The following is a 24,605-nucleotide window of genomic DNA, read 5'->3' on the forward strand; positions in this document are numbered from 1 at the left end:
ACAGGTAAACATGAAGACATCTCGCTCGATGACCGTGGAAAGTTGCTGTCAAAATGTTGGAGTGAGGAAGCGTGGTACCAGCAGCGAGCACATTGACCTTTGTGCTTCAATGTGAACTAAACACGAAAAGCACAGCGCATACGAAGCTACTGGCACTAGGCGCACTTTGTCCACATCGCAGATCGCTTTTTAGAGACCGCGCCGTCTCTCTCCCGTCTGCCCCTGTGCCTCGCACGTGAAAAAAGTTGGCGCGCTTCCTTCCCACCTTCCTCCCTCGCGTGCAGTATTGAGCCCCAATCATCGGCTGACCCTTGCAAGTCAGTTGTCAGCCCCTGTCGACACGCTAAAAGTATGTTTTGTATGCCCAATTGTGACAAAAATTGCCACAAATTTCGTCCATTGTAGCCGATAGTCCATTGTAGCGCAGTAAAAGTAAACTTTGTTGCACTAATAAAATATGCAGAGCAAATGAAGGTTGAAATATGGTCCATTATATCTGAAAGTCCGTTGTAAAGAGCGTAGACTGTAGTAACTTTGTAAGCAGGCTTCTTTTGTCAGCAAACATGATGTTGAGCTTTCAGTTGCTATACAGTAAACTGGCTGCCACTTTTGCCCAGGGAGCAGTGTAGCTCTCCACGGATTCCTGGTGGAGTGTCGAGCAAAGTAACATTGCTGTACAGGGGTTAATCTAAGATGTCTTCTTTCAGCAGCATAAATAACAAGTGATCTATAGTTAATCTCGCTAACTTGGTGCATTTGGCTTGAATGAGCCAGTTGTGCATTTCAGAGGAAGGTCTACAGTTGATTGTATGCCAGTCATCCTTCCTTTCAGTCTATGTCACACGGAGGGTGATCAGCAACAAACAATTGGGGAGTGTTGCTTCTGTTTTCTGGTTGGTTGGCAAAACCTGTAGCTGCTACTGCACTTTACATAGGTGGTGAAGCCGAGTACAGTTTTGCGCATGTGCAAATTCCATTGTGCATGTAGATCCCAGACAGTCAGTGGTTGTTCTTTGAATTGCTGCAATTTAATGCTGATGCAGAATCTGTAGTAAATATGATCGTGTTCAGCAGCAACTGTTCTTTTTCTCCTTACATGGAAACTGAGCAGACCTGCTGAAGGAATACCTGGAGTGGATACAAGAGAGTCTTCACAATGAAGTTGCCCTAGCATGGCCTCCAAAGCCAAAGTGAACTTGCTCATGTTCTACCATCACGTTTCATGTACATAGCGAAATAAATTTTAAGTTATTGTTTCAAAAACATGATGCAAGCAGTTTTTTCTCGAGGGCATTAAATCAAAGCTTTGCAAATGCTAGTGCATGGCATGGTTCTTGGACAAAACTAAGCCCAGTAATGGTGCTGCATTTGCACCGTCGGTGGTAACCAAAAGCCACTGTTTAGCGAATGGTTTACTTGAACCAAGACCAGTGCACCAACTATTTCAGGACTAGGTGCCAACGAACCTTGCATTAAAACGGCCCCTTTTAATGAAGCTAACCCTGATGAGTCAGAACTGGAGTCTTTATTTGGCAAAGTACTTGCATGTTGACCAGTCCATTTCAAGTTATGAAAAGGCTAGTATCAGGATCAAAATAACAAAGCTTGGCCCATAGAAAAGTCTGGGTGCCACCTCAGGCCGTTGCGAGAATAGAAAAATCATGAGCCATTCCAATCTGTGAAGGCGGTTGACCAGCTAAGCTGTTTATCATACACACAGAGGAGACACAATTTTGAACTAAGGTACGCCCTCATTTATTGTCTTCGTAGGTGGTCATTGTGATGAAAGGTATGCACACTCTTTGTCTTGATCGGTGGTCATTATTACACTTGCAACTGCAATCGCATTCTTTGATGTCAAATCGATGCATGTACGCTGCTGGGTGGTCGGTGCGACATTGCAAGGGATCTGTCTACAACACGGAACGCATAAACCGCTCCTTATCAGTACATCTATATTGAAATCACCGACGACAACAGAGGTAGTGTCATTGCTGCTAATTCACGAAAAGTGAGTAGCCATGAACCTTACGGAACTAAGAGCCATTGATGATGAGTTTTCGACATGCTATTCTCTATGTTGAATGTGCGATCAAAAAGAATTTAAGCACTGTTCGTTTCACTTTGCAGAGTGCTTGTAGCCTCTGCCTTACAAGGCTATGAGCCATTGCATTTTTTGCTTGCTTACGGGACCATAAGTGCCTGTAGGGGTATGAGCCATTGATACCCAGAACTCTAGCCATATAGAGTTTCAATGTAGGACTCAGATTAACCAGAGTCAAAATAAGAGGGCAGATCAGAAAGTCTTAGACCGGCCCATCCTTGACTATTGGCAGCTCCGCAGCGCGGTGCTGTTGTCAGCTGTTGAAGATGGTGGTTGTGCTTCACATGCCCATGGTGTACGAGCAACGAAGTGCAATTAGTATTCTGTGGATCAAGGGACTAACACCCATCGAAATCCACAGGGTCATGCAGCCAGCCCACGTATGGGGAGAGGTGTCTCACTCTGACAATTGGTGGTGTTGAGAGTTCGCAAAAGGCCGTGTAGTCTTGCATGACAATGAGCATTCTGGGAGGCCGCGTGCATTGCCAATTGACAAAGGCATCTCAAATTTAGTGCTCGACGGGACAAATGTTTGAACCGGTTTGGGGACTATGTGGAAGAACAGTGTAAGATACATAGTACATATATTTGTAATTACCGGTGTGTACCTTATTTTGACTAAGAAAGAGGTGGGGAGGGGGGCAAGACTAATTCACGCTCTTAGAAATCTAATGTATGATCACCTGTTGGCAATGAAAAGGTGAAATGGAAAGTCCGAATGGATAGTACACAGCGATGAATCTGCACACAGATATAACACCATTTGCTCTTTGTTTAGGGTGCAAAAAAAATAGTGTTGGGATTTTCTGTTCAACCTGTGGTATTGAGACTTCTATAAATGTGCGAACTCCTTTGCAATATGGACCACTCTTGTGGAGCTTAGTACACTGAAGTGGTCTGCTCTGACAAAATCCTGTGCATTTCTTTTTGTAAAACAGACCACTTACAGAGGGTGCATAAGAAAAGAAAAAAAAAATGCGAGGCCAACAACTCAATTTTTATTGTGCACAGCACGTCAGCTGTTTTGGCAAACACCAAATGGCACTAGCATTAGGGGAATGTCGAAACCACACAGGGGGCACCATTTAGATACGTCTAAAATTTGGAGCACGGCAGAGGGGAGGCGACTGAATGCTACTACAGCTAGTCGAGACAGAGAGAGAAAAGACTGCCGTCAAGTATGTTACGCAGACACCGGACATGATTGAATGGGAGAGGGGAGGGCTCAGTACTCGTGGTTTTTGATAAAGAGGATCTCTGAGGCAGCCGCTCCAGTAACACCGCCGCCGTACTTTCCTAGAGCAGCTTCACTGCAGGCCTGTGTTGGAAACAGAACACATCACAACAGCTTATAAAACACTGTCACTGCCACTCTTTACAACATACTTGGTGTGGCTTTATATAAAATCGCTATCACTGGCAGGCACTTCACTCTGCACTGTAAAGACTGCAAACTGCGCACAACAGCATATTCTGGAAGTACATATACCAAAACGTAAGGCACATGGCAGAAACAACAATTCGTCACATACTCCAGGCGATTCACTTGGCACAAGGCTCATACAATGTGCACGCTATAACATAACTGAAGACATGAGTAGAGGCTAAAGAATCAGTTTCTGTACACAATTTCCTTTTGTAAACAAAGGGCCTCATAAATCGAGGTATGGCAAGAAAATGCAAAATAAAGCTCTCAAGAGAAAAACAATGCCAAAAGTGGTTCAAGAGCTTATAAACAAATAAAAATTGCACGCAGCCATGACATCTTTGTAAAAGTGCATGAATACACATTGGTCTGCTTAGGCGCAATAAACAAGGCATTGCAAAACAGAAGCACACGGTAACCAAAAAGAGCCACTAGAATGTGCATGCGGCACATGCAAATATCAAGCTTATTAGAATGCAGGGAAAAACATGCCGACAGTGTTGGACATGCCAAATTCTCGCTATAACAAAAACAAATTTCTAGTGCAAACAACTTCAAAAACTGGGCAAGAGAACATTCTGGAAAGTATGCAACAGACAATGCTCTCTAGAGGAATGTTAAAGCAAACTGCATTTACGAAACAAGGTGTCCATTGCACACCAAGTTAACAAAACTAGCACAAATGCATGCAAGATGTCTGTAGACTGTGAAACATTATAAAATAGATGCAAATCTGAAAACAAGGAGTGCAATTTGCTCTGCATTGACAAAAAGGTCCATGCATCAAGTACAAAAGGATACCACACTAATCACAAAAGTAACACCTCATTGAAAGATGCACAAACTTTATCAATAAGCCATGCAACTCTACTAACAGTTGTTCATTCTATTCAGCAAAGTGGTGCTTAGGGAAAGCAGTGCAGCTAAAGAAAAAGTGGGTATGCATGAAAAAGAAAAGAAAGGTTGTACAGCAGGTAAAGTTGCAGACATCGAGAACCAAACAAGGAAACTACAGAGTGCTTCCCCAACCAGAACGGCACAAAAAACAAAGAAATTCAGGTAGGCAAAAAAGTAAAGTGCCGTCACTCCAAAGATTTGAGGCTGTGCCAGAAAAAAAGCGAAATCAGTAGGAATGGGTGGGGACAAAGTTGGAGCGATCGGCGACCAGGCTCTGAATGGAACCAGGGGTGTACAGCCCTTGGCAAGCCAAGTGGTTAGCCTAAAATAAATTGAAAACAAAAGGAGGGGGAGGGTGTGGGGAAAGGGAATGTGGCAAATAAAAGGAAAGAAAACGTGCATTACTAAGACATTCCACTTCAATGTAGTTGGACAGCCAAGGTTTCGGTAGCCATCCCACTAAATTAGCTGGCTTTGGTGAACCTTCAAAATTGACATTGTTTCTAAAAGCTAAATTTGCACACATGGCTCTAAAGTTGTGGAAATTCACCTGTGCTCTTAGTATGGAGCCTTTAATTCATTCTCATAATGTTTAACCTAGTTTATAACGTCACACCCAACACTAAAATGTCTTTATTACACCTAATATTTGTAATTGGACTTGCCAATATTACCTACGTTCAGAATGTGCCATTTCTCTTGCTGTGTATTTGGTATTTTGCCTACCGTAACAGATATTGAGCTGCGAGTGAACTAGTATTCCCTTTGCTGTTACCACTATATTCCGGGAGCTTGCCTTTTCCGTTTTCTTGTAGCACTAGAATGCTTATCCAATACAGCATGGGCAAGCAAACTTTAGGTGTAGTCCATCATACCTGATAATTCATTATATCCATGTTTGATAGAGACCTTCACTTGCAAATTGCAGTATAGCATACAGGAAACTGCCTAAGCATGACGTGCAAGTTTTTATGCAGCTTCCTACTGCCAAGCATGCATATTGAAATGCAAACACATGCAGCATGTTAGACCACCGTGCAACTGTCACACTATACTGCTTTCAGCACACTAACATGCTACATTCGGGGGTGAAAAGCTATGCCAAACAGATACAATGGTTTTAGAATTTGAACACTAGTGATAAAGCCATGTCCCCTAAGACTTCTGCAGGTAAGGCTAGGCAATCATTACTGAAAGTTATGAAATGGATATGAAACCTTCATGAGAAAGAAGTTAACAGTATGGTAGCTATAACTGCAGGACAGCAATTATTACAGATTAATAAGCAGTACTATATATATATAGCACTGCTTTTCTCTCCCACGTGTGTACTTTCAATGAGCATCAAATGTGAGAGCTCCATTATGCAAGTTTAGCTGCAAAGTCCATATGACTTCAAAGATTTCAAAGGTAGTTTGAACAATTGAAAGCCCACACAGATTTGCACAGGTCTCATGCTATCAGGACAAGTCGGCATCCCATTGAAATATTGTACAAGCTGCACCAAAATACAAGAGATGCCATGAAGCCGGTATTCGTAATACACCAAGAAATTAATTAGGCGTCTCTATTACAATCATGCAATTTCATTCTTTTTAATTTTCCCCCTCACGCTAATATGTATTACATCTGGAATAACTTTTATATTTTCAGAGATATCAAGACAGCTTTATAGAAAACTCATTGCTATTCTGACTGCAGCAGACTGAAGTTTACCGTTACATAATAAGCAACATTGCCTTAGGATAATATGAACTCATTCTAATTAACTGGTCATTAATTGATAAAACACTGAGCCAATAGCCCCTTCAGGCTTTTAAACCACCTTGATAACAATATGAAAAGGCTGTTCCTAACATTCTTTGATTACGCTCCTAACATCACATATGTTAACTAGGAAACAAGCCCCTCTCTGGCCACTGTCCAGCACACTTGACCCATCTAAATTGTTTTGCCTGTGTATGTAGCTAGTTACCAGAACATTTTAAAGATGCATGTCACTGTTGTAAAAAAACATGAAAAGAGGGTGATGTCTGATCATGCAAGAGAGGGTGCGCAAGCGACACTAACGTGCTCAACTCACCTTGGCACGCTTCAGGAACTCTTCCTGGCCATGCTTGACGTTGCCCGCCTTGCCGCTCCAGGCCTTCAGGGCACTGGCTTGCAGGGCACGGCCATAGCTGAAGGTCAGGGCCCACGGCTTCTTGCCAGGGTACTTGTTGATGGCATCCAGGTGGATGGAGGCCTCCTCCTCAGACTGGCCTCCGGAGAGGAATGTGATGCCTGTGTACCAAAGGCAATAAGACTGTACTACGAGCTTTGCTGCACGATGCAACTGATGCCACACTTAGGCTCATGGTGTAAAAACGGCGCAAGATGTGGGACAAGAGAACAGGACTAGGCACTGACTGACAACAAGTGTGTTTTATTTGTAACTGCGGTACATACGCTGAACAAAAGAAAGAGGATGCTAAAACCACGTTATGTGTTCTTGAGGAAACCAAAAAGAATGCTCAACCATTGTACTGTGGAGATAGCCCAACACTTTGTCAATAAAATGTGACCAGTGGCAAGCTGACAAGGCCCCTTGCAAAGCTTCGTGAAAGCCACAAAGATTTCACTAGTGCATGTCGCGAAACCTGCGTAAATTATGCATCTGGTTGAAAACAGGCTTGCATCCACATTTGGTGCAACGAATGGCCAAATTCCTGCCCATTTTCAACTTTGATATTAGTATGCCATTTCAGGCCGTCTTGCAGTGCATCTAGGTCCATCATCATCATCGTAGTCATCATTGTCGTCATCATCATCTTTTTATGCCCCCTACAGGACAAAGGCCTCTCCAAGCATCTCCAATTAACATAGAGTGTGGGTGTAGGCCAGTTGGTGGTTCTCGATTCTGGGAAGTTACTACAAGCAAAACACGAGATTTGAAGAAACGCTTCATGTTGCCCCTTTCTTCAAGTCTTGTGTTTTGTGTGCGGTAACTTCCCAATATCATCTACAATTACTGTTGTCTTGTGCTAGTCGATTGCAAGTTGTTCCTGCAAATTCTCCAACTTCATCAACCCTCCTAAATTTCTGCCACACTTGACTGCACTTCCTGTCCCCAGGAACCCATTCTGCAACTCTAATGACTACCGGATTGCATGGCCTGCACAGCTCCACTGTTTCCTCTTAATGTCAACTAGAATATCGGCTATCGCCACTTGCTCTTTGATCCACACTGCTCTGTCGGTGAATGTTACACTTAACATTTTTTGTTCCATCACTCGTGCGATCCATCACTTGCTCTCAAGCTTCCTTGTTAACCTCCAAGTTTCTGCCCCTTATGTTAGTAATGGTAGAATCCAATGACTGCACTTTTCAATAATAGCAGTAAGGTCCCAGTCATGGTTTGGTAATACCTGCTTTATGCGCTCCAACCCATTCTTATTGTGCAATTTTCCTTCTCGTGATCAGGATCACCTGCAAGCAGCTAACCTAGATTACTCATAGGAGACCCTGATCTAGGTGAAAGTCGATCAGGTTTGCATTGTTAATTACTATATTTCAACACTGCCAGGATGAACACAGGAGAATTAGTAAACTGCTAGACAGACGTGGAGAGAGGAGCCTCACTTGGAAAGGCTGTATTTGTACTCGTTTGTTTTCTGCAGTACTTTTTGCAATGCACGAAGGGTGGCAATACGTCCCTTACTGCTATTTTTACCAATGAATCTTATATTTTGAAGCTTTCCTAATCTCTACTCTATGTAATATCTCATTGGAATTGATTTCTTTCACCACCACATTCAAGTTCTACACATTACAGAACATTCTGAACTCCACCTCCATTTACGTTAACATTTCCATCACTCATCTGAGAAATGTGTACCATCTGCCATCTTTAACTTGCCTGCTAGTTTCTGTTTTATCACTCATTGCATGGTCTTCAGTTTCCTTCAAGCTTTCTTTGTAACCCTGCATCCCCGTGATCTAATGCTGAAGGAGTTAAAAGGCAACCTGAAACATCACTGGTGGAGAGGCCTTGCATACAGATGACAAGAGGGGGCACCTTTGTTCCCTGGCCATTTCAGTTTTATAGTTGGAAGTGCAAGTGGAGGCTGTACGCACCGGGAACGGCAGCCGGCACAGTCCTCTGCAGGGTGGTGACGGTGGCGCGGGCCACGTCGGCTGGCGTGTACTTCTTGGTGCAGCTCTGCCCGGCGGTGACCATGTTGGGTTTGAGCAGAGTGCCCTCCAGGTAGACGTGGTGGTCATTCAAGGCCTTGTACACTGCGGCCAGCACCTGCTCTGTGACCTTCTGCGCCCGGTCAAGGTCATGGTCACCGTCGGGAAGCACCTCGGGCTCCACGATGGGCACAATGCCCGCCTGCAGCCAAAACAGAACCCATGCTTTAGAACTCTGCACACAACTTTGCTTTAGCACAGCAAATTCTAGACTTCAGTTTGGCTAAGCAAGTGCCATAAGTTGAGATTTAAAATGACAGCTGTATGCTGAAGTTTAATGTGCAAAAATAGTTATTTGTTACCTTTTCTACACAGCTCTGCTGCTCACTGCTGCACTAATATACGAGTGGCTTTCATTAACATCTTCAGCCAATGTGCCTTATTTATGTCAATAAAATCAATGATGTCAATAAAATCAATGAACTCTTAGCTACATTGAGCTGGAGAAAGGATCTTTATAATAAGCCGGAATATGTAATTTCAAAGATGGTACGGGCAGCCATCGATACTAGCTGCATTATGCAACCTTTGAATCAGTTTTTTTATCCCACCTCCCAAATATAACTTTACTCAAACAAACAGCAAAAGCAATTTGATAAGCGCACAGAGGCTTGCATTCCTTTCATACATCAAGCAGGATTTCTTCCCGTCATGTAGTAGTGATAGAGGAGGCAACATCTATAGGGAACTTGCCCAAAACCTTACAAGGAATTCTGGGGTTTTACATGCAAAAAGCACAATTTGATTTAGGCACGCTGTAGTAGGGGACTTTGGATTAATGTTGACCACCAGGGGATCTTCAATGCGATCCGAATGCACGGAACACAGGCGTTTTTGCATTTCGCCCCCACTGAAATGTGGCTGCCGCAGCCGGGATTTAAACCCGCAACCTCGTGCTTAGCAGCGCAACACCACAGCCACTAAGCCACAAAACCATGTTACAGACACAGAAGAATGGCCTTGTTTTGTTTTGACAACTAAGCTGGTGGCAAGTGGTGTGGTCATAAAAGTCAATCCACATAAATTTCAGTGCAGTTCGTCGTCTACAGTGCGCTCTATGGATTAACTACTTCATATATTACAACTTAAGTCAAGTCAAAGTGTCATTTGTGCAACCTTTGTGCTTCCAGTATGTGACATACTACGTCTTTTTCGCAAGCACAAGTAGTGCACTGTAGTTGCCGGTTTCAGAAACGGGTCATTCTACTAATTTGGTGGGAAATAGGTTCAGATTTTTCAAATCCAATTCACCATATTTTGGACCCGCATGCAAGCAAAGAGCATTGCCAATGTACGATTCGAGTATAATAGCAGTCTCCGAGAGAAAATAGTCTGACAAGTGAAGAATTTAACCTGCTGGCAGCAGACGGCGTAGCGGGCCAGGACATTGGCATTCTCCAGGATGGAGAGGGGCGACGGGCAGTGCGGGCGGATCTTGAGCACACAGCGCCACTTGGCAAAACGGCAACCATCCTTGCGGTACTGGACGCACCTCTTGGTCAGGTCATCAAGGCCTGCAGCAAAATAGCAAAAGCAGCCTTCTTGACCAGCGCAATATTTCGCTAACATTAATAACATGTGTTTAGCAAGAGCCTGCATGCAGTCTGTTTTTTAACACATTAAGAGGATATTGTCTTTGTACTGTATAATTGCAGTATTTAAGGATTTTTGTATGTTTTACTTTTATATTTGCACTGTTCAAAAACTATGTTCCTTGCCCCACCCCCTATATAAGAGACCCTCCAAGAGTATAAACAAAAAAATATATGCAGACACCAGAGGTGCTCAGTCACTCAAAAGTGGGGGGTTAAAACCGAAAGGCAATTTATGCTTTCACTTAGACTGGAAATAAAAGAAAATGACCTTATTGTAAAAAAAAAAAAAAGGAATTACGGGGAGAAAATGACCCAAGAACTGCTACAAGGAGTGCTGGAGTACAAAAGTCTGCACTGAAGCGACTACCTGCGCCAGACACCTATGATGGGTCTACCACAAGGGTAAGAGGAGTTGGGCATTATCTACGATAACGAAAGGCATAAAAACACTGCCATCTGTAGCACTTCACTCTGCCGTCTGGACGGCCTCTAGATAAGATGAGGACAATGGTGTCTAGGAGAGGCCACGGATATCAAATTGCACTAAAGTCATCACCACACTAGGCTCTTCCTGTGAAATCTGTCTCGAGGCCTGTTCTGGTCGATATCATGCAGTGTGGAAGACAGGCACAAGACATAAGTGGGGCGTAGGTTACAGCAAGACATCTGCTCCCACCGTGAATGCAGGACAAGAACACAACAAATACTAAATGTACAACCATAAGAATACAGGCCGCTACACGCATGGCAAGAGCTGTCTGGCAATCTGATTGGGCCCCTGTGGCACTCAATGTCACAGAGAATAACACTTCCATAAGATTTGTGGTGGTCTAGAAGCTACCCTCCGACATGACCTGCAGACTATTATTCCACCCTCTCACATGCAGCCTGTTTTTATCAGCAGTGGGAATACATACTACCGTGACAGTCAAAGCAAGAAGCTTCCATGAGCATTATTCCTCAACACATTCAGCGCACAAGCAGTTGACAGTTCCTTGTTAGTACGATCCTGCAATTGGGTACCAGATGACAAACAATTACAAGCAGACAAGCTGCTTTCTGGAAGACTTTGAAGTGTCAGTGGTAACAGGTGCATGTGTGCAAGATTTACGTAGCGTCTCTTTACTGACCTTACCAAGTGCCCATGTCACTTAAGGATGCAAGAATGAGATATGTTATACTAGTTCTGCAATGCAGGCTCATTGGCATGGCATCTTGGAGCACTATTGTAGTGCAGAGTATATTTTAAGAGCTTGCTTTCCTCACCTCCTCTTTTTATAACTTCACTGTTGGCACTTTGCCATCTTTCACAAAAATAGCAAAAAATAGCCCCCTCTGCCTACAGCGATCCATCACCTGCAATGTATTTACACAGTAGCTAGTGGATTCATGGCACTACCTACATAAACAATGAATAAAAAAATCCATGCACTGCCACCAGTCATAACTTTTTTCTATGGCAGTGCGAGATGTTTCAAATGTTAGCTGGAAACCTTCTGAAACCAACTAATATGTCAATGTCGGCTGCAAGATATGGAGAAAACTTCAAAATTATTTTATAGCGTTTTTAAGGGCCAAAACCACAATCAGATTATGAGGCATGCTGTAATGCAGGACTTACGATTAACTCTGACAGACTTTCGGTTCTTTAATCTGCACCTAAATCTAAGTATACGAGCATGTTTGGATCGCGGCCCATTGAAATGCTGCAGGGATCAAACCCACGACCTCAGCAGATGAAATGTTGCTTCACAAGCAAATGTTCTGTGCATCACACAATGCTAAACAGGAGAGAAAAAAAAAGAAGAAAAACTTCAAGTGCATGTAGCGCCATGCAAGACTACCACTTGTGTACGAACATCTGCATGAAACAACAAACATGCACTGAATGCAACATAATGTACGCACCCTGTGTGGTGCTCTCTTCGTCAGTGCCCATCAGGGGCACAACACCTTTGTCCACCTTGATGCCGGGGATGATGCCGCGATTTTCAAGTATCTTGACAAACGGAGTTCCATTGTCGGCCTGCTGGTAGAGGGTTTCGTGAAACAGGATCACGCCGCTGATGGCACTGTTCATCTGCTCACTGCAGGTAAACAGCAGCTGCCTGTACTGGCGCCGGTTCTCCTCGGTGTTCTCAACACCGATCCCCTGCAGCCGCTTGCCCATGGTGGCTGTGTGAGGTTACAACGAGCAGGCCCAAATGAGAATTGCTAATGCTGAAGACTCAATACGGTGTAAACAAATTACAGTGAACCCAGAGTATGCCACCGCCAACTCAAAGTATTTTCTTTTACAAATAAAAGCAAGCCATTTCAAAGAGCTTTCTCTTTTGACCTTAACACATTTCTAGTGACAGGCATTGCTAAAGGCTTACCGAGTAGAAAAGTACAAATATGTTAAAGAATGTAAAACTGGAGTTCGAAAAGAAAAAAAAATTTTGAAAAAAAAAAAACGGAAAATAAAAGAAACGGGAGGAATAGGTTGCAGTTAGAGGCCTGTAACGTTGTTGCTCAGAAATGAAAGCAAGAGAAATATACCAGTTCACGACTTCACAAATCTTAAGCTGAAGGAGGTAAGTCAACTGTTTCATGATGCACTACAGGTATAGGGACCATTTCACGTGTAATCTAATTTCAAGGTGCCACGACTGACTCACCTGTGCTCTCGTCAGCAGCCAAGATGCCCTTGCCAGGTGCCACAATGGCCTCGGCAGTGGCCTTGAGCTCCTTCATCACCTCGGGAGGAGGGTAAGTGAAGTGGCCAGCCATCTTGCGCTCTTAACTGCAGGGAAATGTGTGCACACATGTAGGAAACTCATTGCAGACATGCTCGCAAGAAGACTCCCATCAGTAATGCTGAGAGTGAGCGAGTGCAACTACTTTGTAGTATATTACAACTACAACTGGAGCCGTAAGGTTACGTCAAACCACATTTGTGAACACTTCGAGTGATAAACGTTTCCAGTAAACAACGCAATACATTTTTAGTTGGGAGCACAAACAGCGCCACCGTGGCTGCCGTGTGCCACTCCGCATGGTCAGTGGCAAATAGGTGCACACATGCGCCTGTCCCTGTAATGATTACACCACATTTTGGGACAAAAGTATGAGGCCCAAGCTGCGTCCAAAAGCATGATGCATACTTAATCTGTTTTCTATACGACGCGCCATTTCTTCGTCGTGAATGCAAGCAATGAAAAGTATTCCTAGCCTTTGTAGTGCTGCCTTCTGGAGCGCAGTACCACTATTTGAGTAAAAAGGAAACTGGGGGGTAGCTGTTTAAGTGTGATGGTTTAATTCAATACCAACTACCAAAGAAGCCTGGAACTATATAAAGGGATGTGCAAGAAGAATGTAACTACAAGATTGCCCATGGTACCACAAACATGGCACAGTTGATTTGAATGCTAACCGATCACGGCTAACTCATTGTAAGCAAGGGGTGCGTACAGGTTCCAAGATGTCTTCTTTCAATCTTTCTTTCCTCAGCATCTTTTTTTCTTTTTTTGGCCAGTAACCAGTTTTCTAAATGATACTTTCGTACCTGACCACACAGCGTTCAACTGAAGTATTGATTACATCACAATATTATATACCCCACTTATGCACTGCGAAGTTTAACACGGCTATTCAATTTGCACATCTAAAGGAAACGTGGGCCAACACAATGCAACAACTCGGTTCTCATATCTCCCCAATTTTCATGCACGGTCAGCTAGCTGTCTGAGCTCTGCACCCACCTACATTCATCACCAGGATAATCCTACCACAAGCAAAGTATGATAACGGCTTACAACAGAAGGAAAGAATTGCTGCATTCATTATATACAGGACTTTCACTGTTTTCCTGGATTACTTTCACACCATGATTAGTACATCCCGAATATAGTCCCCTCGTAAGAATGCATGTCGTGCATTTCAGACTTTTCAATGGTGATGAATCACTGTTGTGGAGTGGTTCGTTCCAGAATAACTTGATGCTCAGAAATCTGCACAGATATTAGCTTCAAGACCGTCGAAGCGGAGTTGGAACGGTCAGTGCACTACTGTATAGCTGAAGCAAGACACAAGTTAATGCCAAAGTTCGCGGTGCAAAAAGGAAAATAAGATAAAGTATACGTCAACAACAGAAACACAGCCTATGCCAAGAGGACTGAATCCTTGGGCCGGAGATCCCTGTCAAGCCTTAAAATAGAAGGCCTCGCGAAAAATCCTTCACAATTAACACCACGCACTGTTCCTGCACTTCCTCGGGAAACGTACGTCAGAAGAAAAAAAAAAAAAGTTTAGAAATGAGTGCAGCGTACTCCGGGTTAAAATAAACGTAGATAAATGTTCAGCACAAACAGCAAATTAGTTCCGAAGCGCCGTCCTCTTTCGGACTCCGGAATGCGCTCGCACCGCTCGCGCAAACAGAGGCCGAGGCGCGTAATTCGAGGTGAAACTGAAAACGTAAGCCTCCTCGACAGGCGCATCAGTTACGTGTCTCCTTGTAGCAGAGATCGTAAACAAGATACGCCAAGTTCCGTCAAGGTCACCTTGGACGTCAACTCAAATGGCCTTTGGCCCTTGCGCAAGATATATCGTCGCCCTACAACAGTCGCAAAACGGCCTAGACGCAACAGCTTGAAGCTCTGCCAAGCCGAGCATGCCCACGTCTGGTACGCGAGCAACGACCTCGATTAAGTAAAACACTGCCGTTATGCAAAAGCGCAAGTCAAAAAGTGCGCGCGCCCGCTAATCCTTACCGCTAAGCGATGGTCGGCTAGCTAAACTGACTAAACGTACTATTTAACTGATCAAACTCGAGGCAGCTGCACTGAACCTTGAAGTCGTTTTATTAGGGTCCAACACAGCTAGACATAGGCACTAGTTCCGTGGACATGCATATGCAATCAAATGTATCCTGTTGCACAGTAGCGTATTTTTACCCCGAACACCTAAATTTCCGATACGATCGACGAATTAAGCGTCCAGTTTGAGGGAAACAGTGGTTCGTTTTCGGCTATATATATAGTTCACTATAGTTCCGGCGCACACTTGCATCATCTAATGTGAAGTCACAATGCTGCAATGTTGCACAAGATCGAAACGAAAAACAGCCATGCCAAACTGCCCAATATGACGCGCATCTCGCGCGTTAAGAAGCCGTAGGAGACGCGCTCTCTGGGAATTCCACGATTAAAGCGCGCGTCGAGCGGTCATTTAGCAAAGTAAACATGCCTGCGAATCGCCAAGGTCTCTTGTTTGGTAACACTAGACGGAAGTTTCATTTCCTAGAGGCAAAACGGCTGATCGGCTCACGAGACCATCGCGTGCGTCGGATTCGAAATCCTTTAGCCGCCCGCAGATGCGAGAATCGGGGGCCGACCGGCTCCGTCTTCCACTCACCCGACGTCGAAGCTCGCGAAAGCACTTCACGGTTTGAAAGGAGTCTCGGCGAGCTGTCGAAGTTCGGCTGGCTGTAGCTGCTGTCGCGGAAGCCCGGTCGCCAGATGCCCAAGGTGACCTGTGCGAGCTGCACAAGTACCGCAGGCGAGGCGAATAGATAGGGGGGCGGGGCACCAATCACGCGCCACCACGCGCTCACCAACCTCGCGCTCAACCCATCGCCTTCTTCCTCAGCCGAACGGCGTCCGCATTCGACCTGCAAAGGATGGTCAACAACTTTGGCGTTTTTCACGCGGAACACGTACCCAGTTGCGCTTAGTAAATTGACCTGACGCAAGAAAGCGCGCAGTAGATTTTTAGTTTCGGTTTCTGTTCTGCTTGCCGTTCAGTAGTCAGCCAGATCCACTATAATCCAAAATGGCCCCGCTCATTGATGTGCTGAGCGGCATGCACACACACTAAACTGCGTGAACTTCAGTTGAGTGAGTCATATAAGTCGCTGCGCTTGAAAGACACCGTGTAAATTCATTTAACGAACGAGCATTTCTGCGATCATGGGGTCTCTAGGAAGAAGCGCGTCCACCTTTATTACGATCTGCACTCACGTTCGGTCGGGAATGTCCGTCCAATCGGTGCGATTTCGTCGAAAGGGTTTTGTAAGAACGGCCCAGAAAGTCATATATCCGACTTCGAAAACAGAAGATACGAGTAAACCGGCGAGCGACCCTATTTGTGGGCCACGATACGTCAAGTTAGGCAGTGATGACGATGAATTCGCGTAAGTACCGCAGTCGACCCTTGAAGGCGCGCGAAGGCACGTTATTACTTTGCCTCAGTTCAAAGCAAGGACGGTTTTGACGTAGCGCTCTGTTACAGGAACACCATGATGCAGCTGAAGATGAAGCGCAGGAGGGAGAAGCTAAACAAGGTCCTCCTGGAAGGAAAGAGATTAATCGCTGATGCGCTGAAGGCCGGCGTTGAGTGCGAAAGCATTTACTTCACGCTTCCGGAAAACATAGAAGGACTGCCCTTGGAAACTCTAAGGGAAGACCAGATAAAGAAGGTGTTTTACAAGAAGATGAAAATTTGGTCCGACATGACAACATGCCCTGGAATAATGGGTACGGCTTTTACTCCTGTCTCTAAGTGCATTGTACATCTAAGTACATCTTCAAACAATCCTCTTTGACGCCGTGAAGTCTGAAAGTTTTAATTACCTCAGAGCACATTGCTGTTAATAAGATTTTATTCTAAACGGACTAAGTATGTACGTTTTGTGAGCGCGCTCAGCTGAATGAAGCACAGCTTTCCTGAAATGAAGCGAACTGTGTGTTAGCGCGCGTACGAATGTACAGTCGTTTTCTTTTTCCAGGTGTGTTCAAAAAGCCATCCGTGGACCAAATCGAGATTCAAAGAACAGGAGATACCATCCCTGTCAGCGTGATTTTGGACAATGTTAGAGATCCTGGAAACATGGGAACACTGATCCGAACTGCTGCAGCTGCGGGATGCAGCCAGTTGTTGCTTTCAAAAGGCAAGTGGTTAGCAGGGCAGAAGTTGGGCTAGCTGGTCTGTGATATGCTGGGAAACTGTAGCATTGCACAGACACGGTGTGTTTACATATTACACTTATCAAGGAAAGTGCTGATGAACTGCAAATGAAAAGCAGAAATGCATCGAGGTGCCTCTTTCACACAAACGCACCAGAACGAAGCATTTCATGGTATAGTGAAATGTTTAATGAAATAGACGTTTTGGCGGACAGTCCAGCCATCATCAGAATACAATTCATGGCATCAGTGCAGTTAATATTCAGTTTTCCTCTGTAACAGCTATAGGTTCACCTACATGCTTGTGCCGATGTTGCCACAGATTGTCCTTTATACACTAACCAGTCGTTCAGTGCTACGCCTACTGAAATTTCTGTATCTCATCCTGCATAATAAGGTTAAAGTGGATTGTGACACCTACATTTCTTATAACACTTCCAGAGAAACGCGTCATAAGCATCACCTTACACTCCAAGAGTAATTTTGCGTGAAAACATTTAGTCCTTCGTTCTTCCCATGAACTGTCCATGACTGGAATGCTTTAGCCCAGACGGTGGTCGCACAGCCCACTGTTGACAAATTTGTTGAACTCGCTGGCCAACTGTGTTGTCAGCAACAAGTGATGCTGTCATTACTGTGTTCATCATTGTTTTACTTACCAGGTATAATGGAAACCTGTGATGCGAAATTGTGAATGATGTTATCAGTTTTATATTTCATGTGATTGCCTTTCTTCTTCTTTTGCACTACATCATATGTAACCAAAATAAGTTCATTATGCATTACTTCTTGCCCTACTCAATGCTGCTAACATAGGTACATTATCTTTTAGCACTTTCTAGTTACCCTCTTGTATACTTTTGTGAATGCCTGTACCACGATGTCTACAGACCTTTCTGACCCAGTACTCTAAAAACCCCTGATCGGATTGACAGTATCACGAAATAAAACAAATATATATATATATATGTATGTATGTATGCACACTATTATAAAAATTTGATGTCACATATTTCAAACTACTTTCTTATGTTCAGGTCATTCTCACATACGGAAAGTTATCTAAACATGCTAGGCTGAGTGTTTGATTCCTTTGCACTTTAGTGTAGTCTTTACTTATCGATAAACAGTTAACACTACCTGAACAAACACTTTCGAAATTCATGACATAACAGCAAAATATATTGGTTGACCACCTAAGAATGCAGTCGCAAATGCAGTGCTGTCAAACTCAACATAATTCTTATATATATACACTAGCCAATTACGCTTACTCATTTCTGTGACATTCTGGTGTGGTCAAAAGTTGTTTCAATATCAGTGTCCCCTTAAGAAATACATTTTCGAGCACAGAGGCATAGAGGACATTGCATTGCAGTTTTTTTTTTTTTTTTACAAAGCCAGTACTGAATTCTTAGGTTGTTGCCCAATATATTGGTTCATTCAAGGTAGGTGAGCGAAACTCACAATGTACAACTTCTCTCTAGGATATTACAGGCAAATACTGACAAACCTTTGAATGGAACACGACAAGAAAGCATCTAAGTGAATTTACCATGTCATTTTCGTTATTATAAAGTGTAGGGGTTGAGGATGGTCCCACCGCTAGCGCCAGTTGTAGGAGTTGGGGACGGACTTCGGGATGAAAAAAACTTGGGAAGGTTTATTTTACATTATTTACAGTGAGACGTCAATGAACAGTCGTACAGTCATTACGGGCCGGCAGCAACTCGGACGCTGCGGCCCGCGGCAAGAAGTTCGAGAGAGGTGAATCAGGGAATGCTGTAGAATCTCTGGAATCCTCTTCTGCTCCCGGTCTGCGTCTTTTAAGCCCTTCGATCTCTGGAAGGCGCGTCATGTTCGGCCAATGGGAGAGCCCGCTCAGATGACGCCACCTTCAGCCAATGGAAGGCGCCCGTGCGAAGGTGTCACACCCGGCGGCTCCCCGCGGTCTTGCCTTGCTGTGGTGCAATGCTCTCTTCAAAGGCAGCCGGTGCGACGCTGCCAGGCCTTCCCGGTACATCACAGCCGTCTTGTTGTCACGGTGCATTACAGCCAGAAGGTTGTCACGGCGCATTACAGCCGTCTTGGTTCGGGACCCACTTTACTTCCAGCAGTGCCGGGCTATCCCCTCGCTTTCTCAGGAATAGTCAAGCATTGAATAGCCCAACCGGCGGCGTATGAAGTGGGGGCCCTCAACTTGTTTGCCCGTGCGCTCCTCTGGAATGTGCTTTCCGTGTTTCTGCGCTTCTCAATTAGCTGTGCTGCGATTTGATGTGGTCTGGGGAACTCAAAGGGGGCTCGGAAAAAGGTCCCCTATCTAACAAGAGGCAGTGGAAGCAATGATGCATTTACTAATGTTTGCAAGCGCAGTAATTTTGTCTTGCTTGCAATAAGAGTACTTTATTTGGATAATATTGGAAATACACTTGTACAAAAATCCCATCAGCATCGAAGCTTTTCCAAGTTGTATGATTCACACTACTTGTGGGTCTGTACACATAGTTCATATATAGGGTATTTCACTTAACTTGAGCCAAACTTTAAAAATATGCAAACTCTATGGAGCTGGACAGAACTAAGGTAATGTTGTTTGCCGTCGCTTGGAGAGACAGATTATTTTTTGCATTCTGTCTAATAGATAATGTATCTTAATTAATCAGCTTTCCAATTATTATAATTAGATTAAAACTGTCAATGAGAAAATTGTAGAGCAACATGAGAAACTGCCGATACAGCTTTCTGTTTCTCAATATGTGCTACATAAATGTGTTTCTTCCAAGCGTGAAAGAAGCCGGCGAATACACACGAAATTGCCGCGCAATTTTTTTTTTGCGTGTATTCACAACACACTTTATACGAGGCAATGTTACAAAAACTAGTGGGACTTTTCTCACTGTTCGCATATGCAACCAAGAAATAGTGCAACAAACATGAAAGAAAGATAAAGGTATACGTCATGTAATTGTATGTAAAATTAAGTCTCATACTTTGTTTGTCTCATTGTGACGTAATTATTACATGTAAAGCATCACTGATTTGAATCTACCACAGAACAAGCGGAGTAACACGTTTCTGCGATCAGCGACCACAGCGCACTGCTTGCACTCGCAACCAAAACATGGCTAGTCACATACTGGAAGCACAAAAGTGGCACAAATAATGCATGATTTCATATAACCTAACTTCCAGAATTTGTAGTTGTAATATGTGTAGTAGTTAATTTGCAGAGGGCATTGTGGTTACAAACCAAATGCACTGCGAAACGTGCGGAATGAGACTTTTCCCTGCATTACCTATGTAGCTTGTTGGCTGCTAAGTATTTATAGTGTTTGGCCTGCATCATTTCAACTTGTGCATTGCTCTGTCATTACTGCTGCAGGCTGCGTGGACCCATGGGAGTTGAAAGTGGTACGTGCTGGCGCTGGGTCACATTTTCGAATACCAATATACAGTGGCATAGCTTGGGAACACATGCCGAGCTATGTGACCCCCGAGACACCGGTTTACCTAGCGGACCACCGCAGTGTTGAAACTGTTGGGGCACGCCGACCGTCTACAGACAGTGACACCGAACTGAATGAAGGTACAGTCACCATCATAGTTATCCCAAACACGCTTTAACAAGAAGCTTTAGCTCGGGGCTGCTATCTGTATACATTAGAACATTGGATGTACATTATCTTGTAATCAAGAGTGCGGCTGGCCATGACTGTGACTGGGGCCTGCTGGCATCAACTGCAGGAGTGCACCATTCCCACATTGCATCATCATGTCAGTCTGCTTCATTCTTTAGTAGAGGCCTTGTTTTCACACTCTGCAGACAGTCTCTGTTCAATTGCTGCTTCATCCTCTAAATGCACACATATTGGCGCACAAACAGAGGAACAATGGAAGCCATATTTGAAATTATTTAAAATATAACAGTGAATGCACTCCACTTACCATTTCTTACCATCCACTCCACTTTCGCCCAACACCTTTCCAGGGTAGCTTACCAGGCCATCAGCCAGGAAAACATCTCCAGCTTTCATTAAAAGACTGCATCTCTCCCTCTCCTATTTGCCATCGGACCGCAGGGCAAAAGTTGATTGCCAATTGCCAGCAGCAGGTTATAATCCAGTTGTCATGACTTGGGAGACGAAGAGAGGGGAGACTTGCCGCTCATAAATGACTCGGAACCTGCAGCGTGCTGCACTTGTTTTGGCCATGTTTTGAAACTGGAATCATGTCTGCTATTAAATAGGTACACACATTATCTGCTTAATGGTTCACCGGTTGTCTTGCGGGTTGCATTACATGTCCTGCCTGGCTCCAATTCTTTCTCTTACTGTCAATTAGAATATTGGCTATCCCTGTTTGCTCTCTGATCCACACCGCTCTTTTCCTGTCTCTTTGTTACACCAATCGTTCTTCATTCCATCACTCTTTGTGCTGTCCTTAACTTGTTTTCGAGCTTCTTTGTCAGTCTCCATGTTTCTGCCCCATATGTTAACACCGGTAGAATGTACCGATTGTACACCTTTCTTTTTAGTGATAATAGTAAGCTTCCAGTCAGGATCTGATAATGTCTGCCGAATGTGCTCCAACCCATTTTTATTCTTCCGCAAATTTCCTTCTCATGATCAAGGTCCCCTATGAGTAATTGACCTAGGTAAACATTCTTTTGCAGACTCTAGATGCTGTCTGGCACTACCTTTGTTTTTCTGCATATTAATCTTCAACCCCACGTTTACACTCTCTCTGTTAAGGTCCTCAATCATTTGTTGTAGCTCGTCCCCAGTGTTGCTGAAAAGGACAATGAGGACGGCAGAAGACCAGTTGGGGTGATGAGATCAAGAAATTCGCAGCTTTGGAATCAGTTGGTCCAGGACAGGGGTAATTGGAGATCGCAGGGAAAGGCCTTCGTTCTGCAGTGGACTAAAAATAGGATGATGATGATGATGATGATGATTATCTGCTTAGGTGCCATAAAGCAAATTTGTCTTTGCCTCTTACTTCCACTTTCCAGTGCCGTCTTCCTGAGTAGACAACTTGGGTCTCTGGGTGTTGAGATTTCAGTGCGGTTGACCTTTAATTACTAGTTTGCTCCATTATGCAGAAGCCTCCGACAGCGAAGAGGAGGAAGATGATGACGAGGAGTCTAGGTACAGGATTCAGACTGCGGACGGACGGAGGCTGACAGTGGATAAGTCGTATCGAGACATGGACGAGCTGGAAGATTGCATGGACATCGGTGTGCCCCATTACGAGTACACCTCTGCGAGGTACGCCAACGTGCCGAGCGTTCTTGTGGTGGGAGGAGAAACACAGGGACTCAGCCTCCAGGCTCACAAGCTGGCTGTGGAATGTGTTGGTGCGAGAGTGCATGTGCCAGCGAACAACGGTGTCGATAGCCTGAACACTGCGATTGCAGCCTCGATCATTCTGTACGAGATGCGGAGACAAATGCTGTTTTCGTCATCTGGCTCCAACAATAATAGCAAGGAGGAAGAAATGAACAGTAGCCGAAGTGCACACGGACATCTGTAAATCTCATATTTGTTGTAGTGGTTGCATATGCCATTGCTAGAGCAAAATCATTGACTTTTGTAGTTACATTGTGAAAAGCCTTTTCTCACTATCAAAGCAAAGCCAGGGAACTGAGATGTTTCTGCTGAGAACATTCATTTATTTCATTTAAAAGTGTGCATTATTTTTATTTTTCAATGATGGCGGCAATATCCTCGTGTCGGTAGGGTTTTTGTACATAGTAGTTAGTTTGTGCTCAAGTTTTAGTACAAGCATCATTGTTGCACATTGTACGCATCAGTGACACTGCTTTTTTTTTTTTTTTTTGCAGGCTTGTTAGTGCAGCAATTCATGTGTAGAAGCCCCACCCCTCAAATTATTGGATTTAATTTAGTAAATCTCAATTGTCTTGCTGACATCAGCAGGACGTAATGATCATGCTCTTTTAACAAATATTGTATATATAGCAAATGTATTTTCATGCTGGATGCAACTTTGCTATAACTATGGCTCAGCATATTATTTTACCAAAATTCAGCATATATATATTTTTTCATTTGGAAATTGGGTTATTTTTCAGTGAACATAGTTCTCTAAATTAACTTTAACTAGCTACATTCGATGGACATTTTGCATCAAGCTTAACATTTTCTTAAAATCTGGTTTCGTCAGTTTTGTTGACGCTGCAATGTGCCGCATGGCTGCGCATCCTGTTCTACAGCACTGTGATTGGATCCAATATACAGAACAACAAAACCACATGGTAATATGAAAGTATGCAGGAATCAAGACAATGAATTTGATATTTGAGCACAAATACAACGAGGCCTCCTATCAATCATTATTACTTAGGCAGCAGGCTGAAACATCAGAAATTACCTGGCCAGGCTTCTTCAATCGGAGCTCCTGTAAGTTTGCAGCTGAAGCCAACTGCACTTTTAGCTCTTAGGCAGATTTGCTTTCGCTGACCTTTCTCGGTTAAACCCGAATTGTGGTAAAAACAAATCAGCAATGAACAAAAAAATGATGAACCCTAGTTGTAGAAAGGTTCAGCTGTATAATGATAAATGCAGCAGCTACCTTTGTTCCTAGGCCCCGGTGGTGCCCCTAATGAATAGGGAAATATCTGGTGCTATAGAAGCTGTATACATTGTGCTGTGTCCTATGCAAGCACTGAAACACTGCTGTGTCACAACACATAGCAGATATGATACCTACTTCCCAAAGCAATGGCATTCTTTTTTTTAGTACAGCATCACCATTATGAAATGGCATGCATGAACTTCCTTTGCAACAATGGCATTGTTGTCAGTGCTACTACACCCAATAAAATTCATGGCATGTGAAAGTTTGCGTGTTTTGCCTTCACTTGCAGCTACTGCTGTTTCGCCAGACAAGAAGTGACCCAGGTAAACAAGCAAGAAACAAAGAAACGCAACAAACACTATTGTGGCAATCTAAAAGTGCAGCGGCAAGTACACCGCTTTCCAACTTGTATAGATATGCCATCTAATTATGTTTGTTCACTTCTACGATCTCGTGGCATAGGCGAACATCCTTTAAATATTGCCATCCATTTAGGCACCGTTTTTGCAGCCTCGAGGCACAGAGGGTAGCATGCAGTGTGGCCTTGTGAATGGAGAACATACAGAGTTCTTAGGTTGTCAATGTGTATGAAGGCCTCCACAGACAGTGGCGTTCCATGGAATGAATACTCCTTAAAGTGCAGCTAGACTAGGTTTGGAGTATCTTGCCGACATTCAAAGGTCTGAGCAACAGTTCTGATGAGTTTGCAGTGTACACATATTAGGTGGCACCTTTGCATGCTTGTTTGAACTTGGTCGATAGTTACCTTGGTCAACTTTTTTGGGACACCAGCTTTCAAGAGACTTTAC

At 43.9% G+C, this 24,605-nt stretch overlaps 3 protein-coding genes across 6 annotated transcripts in view; 2 read left to right on the top strand and 1 right to left on the bottom strand.

The window, feature by feature from the left end:
- The window catches only part of kz (putative ATP-dependent RNA helicase kurz), a 39,158-nt gene extending 37,890 nt beyond the window's left edge, over nucleotides 1-1,268 (top strand). For both annotated transcript variants that reach the window (XM_075685217.1, XM_075685218.1), the window contains exon 26: nucleotides 1,112-1,268. In XM_075685217.1, the coding sequence (XP_075541332.1) occupies nucleotides 1,112-1,194 (83 nt within the window). In that variant the 3' untranslated portion in view covers nucleotides 1,195-1,268. The remainder of the gene's footprint in view (nucleotides 1-1,111) is intronic.
- Nucleotides 1,269-3,080: 1,812 nt separating this feature from the next.
- On the bottom strand, nucleotides 3,081-15,844 carry Ald1 (fructose-bisphosphate aldolase). 2 transcript variants are annotated; one of them, XM_075685222.1, is made up of 7 exons: nucleotides 15,650-15,844; nucleotides 12,916-13,040; nucleotides 12,164-12,430; nucleotides 10,014-10,174; nucleotides 8,544-8,802; nucleotides 6,511-6,710; nucleotides 3,081-4,749 (listed from the first exon to the last, which is right to left on the bottom strand). In XM_075685222.1, the coding sequence occupies exons 2-7, from the start codon at nucleotides 13,025-13,027 to the stop codon at nucleotides 4,654-4,656; spliced, it is 1,095 nt and encodes a 364-aa protein (XP_075541337.1). In that variant the 5' UTR covers nucleotides 13,028-13,040; nucleotides 15,650-15,844; the 3' UTR covers nucleotides 3,081-4,653. The 2 variants fall into 2 exon arrangements, with proteins under 2 accessions (XP_075541337.1, XP_075541338.1); XM_075685223.1 differs by having other exon boundaries at nucleotides 3,081-3,422; nucleotides 15,650-15,832.
- Nucleotides 15,845-15,880: 36 nt separating this feature from the next.
- On the top strand, nucleotides 15,881-23,166 carry LOC142575678 (rRNA methyltransferase 3, mitochondrial). Of its 2 annotated transcripts, XM_075685221.1 has the most exons (6): nucleotides 15,881-16,427; nucleotides 16,526-16,770; nucleotides 17,022-17,183; nucleotides 20,582-20,785; nucleotides 22,301-22,466; nucleotides 23,042-23,166. In XM_075685221.1, the coding sequence occupies exons 1-6, from the start codon at nucleotides 16,204-16,206 to the stop codon at nucleotides 23,067-23,069; spliced, it is 1,029 nt and encodes a 342-aa protein (XP_075541336.1). In that variant the 5' UTR covers nucleotides 15,881-16,203; the 3' UTR covers nucleotides 23,070-23,166. The 2 variants fall into 2 exon arrangements, with proteins under 2 accessions (XP_075541336.1, XP_075541334.1); XM_075685219.1 differs by having other exon boundaries at nucleotides 15,883-16,427; nucleotides 22,301-23,166.
- Nucleotides 23,167-24,605: the final 1,439 nt, after the last annotated feature.

Source organism: Dermacentor variabilis, chromosome 3, assembly GCF_050947875.1.
Source record: "Dermacentor variabilis isolate Ectoservices chromosome 3, ASM5094787v1, whole genome shotgun sequence".
Taxonomy (NCBI): domain Eukaryota; kingdom Metazoa; phylum Arthropoda; class Arachnida; order Ixodida; family Ixodidae; genus Dermacentor; species Dermacentor variabilis.

Bases quoted from the DNA above. Each gene is read 5' to 3' on its own strand.
- Ald1 (XM_075685222.1), bottom strand. From the start codon at position 13,027: ATGGCTGGCCACTTCACTTACCCTCCTCCCGAGGTGATGAAGGAGCTC. The intron at 10,175-12,163 runs GTGCGTACATTA...ATTTTGCTGCAG, and splicing joins CGAAGAGAGCACCACACAGG to GCCTTGATGACCTGACCAAG. The intron at 8,803-10,013 runs GTTAAATTCTTC...TTTTGGCTGCAG, and splicing joins ACGCCGTCTGCTGCCAGCAG to GCGGGCATTGTGCCCATCGT.
- LOC142575678 (XM_075685219.1), top strand. From the start codon at position 16,204: ATGGGGTCTCTAGGAAGAAGCGCGTCCACCTTTATTACGATCTGCACT. The intron at 16,428-16,525 runs GTAAGTACCGCA...GCTCTGTTACAG, and splicing joins AGTGATGACGATGAATTCGC to GAACACCATGATGCAGCTGA. The intron at 16,771-17,021 runs GTACGGCTTTTA...TTCTTTTTCCAG, and splicing joins AACATGCCCTGGAATAATGG to GTGTGTTCAAAAAGCCATCC.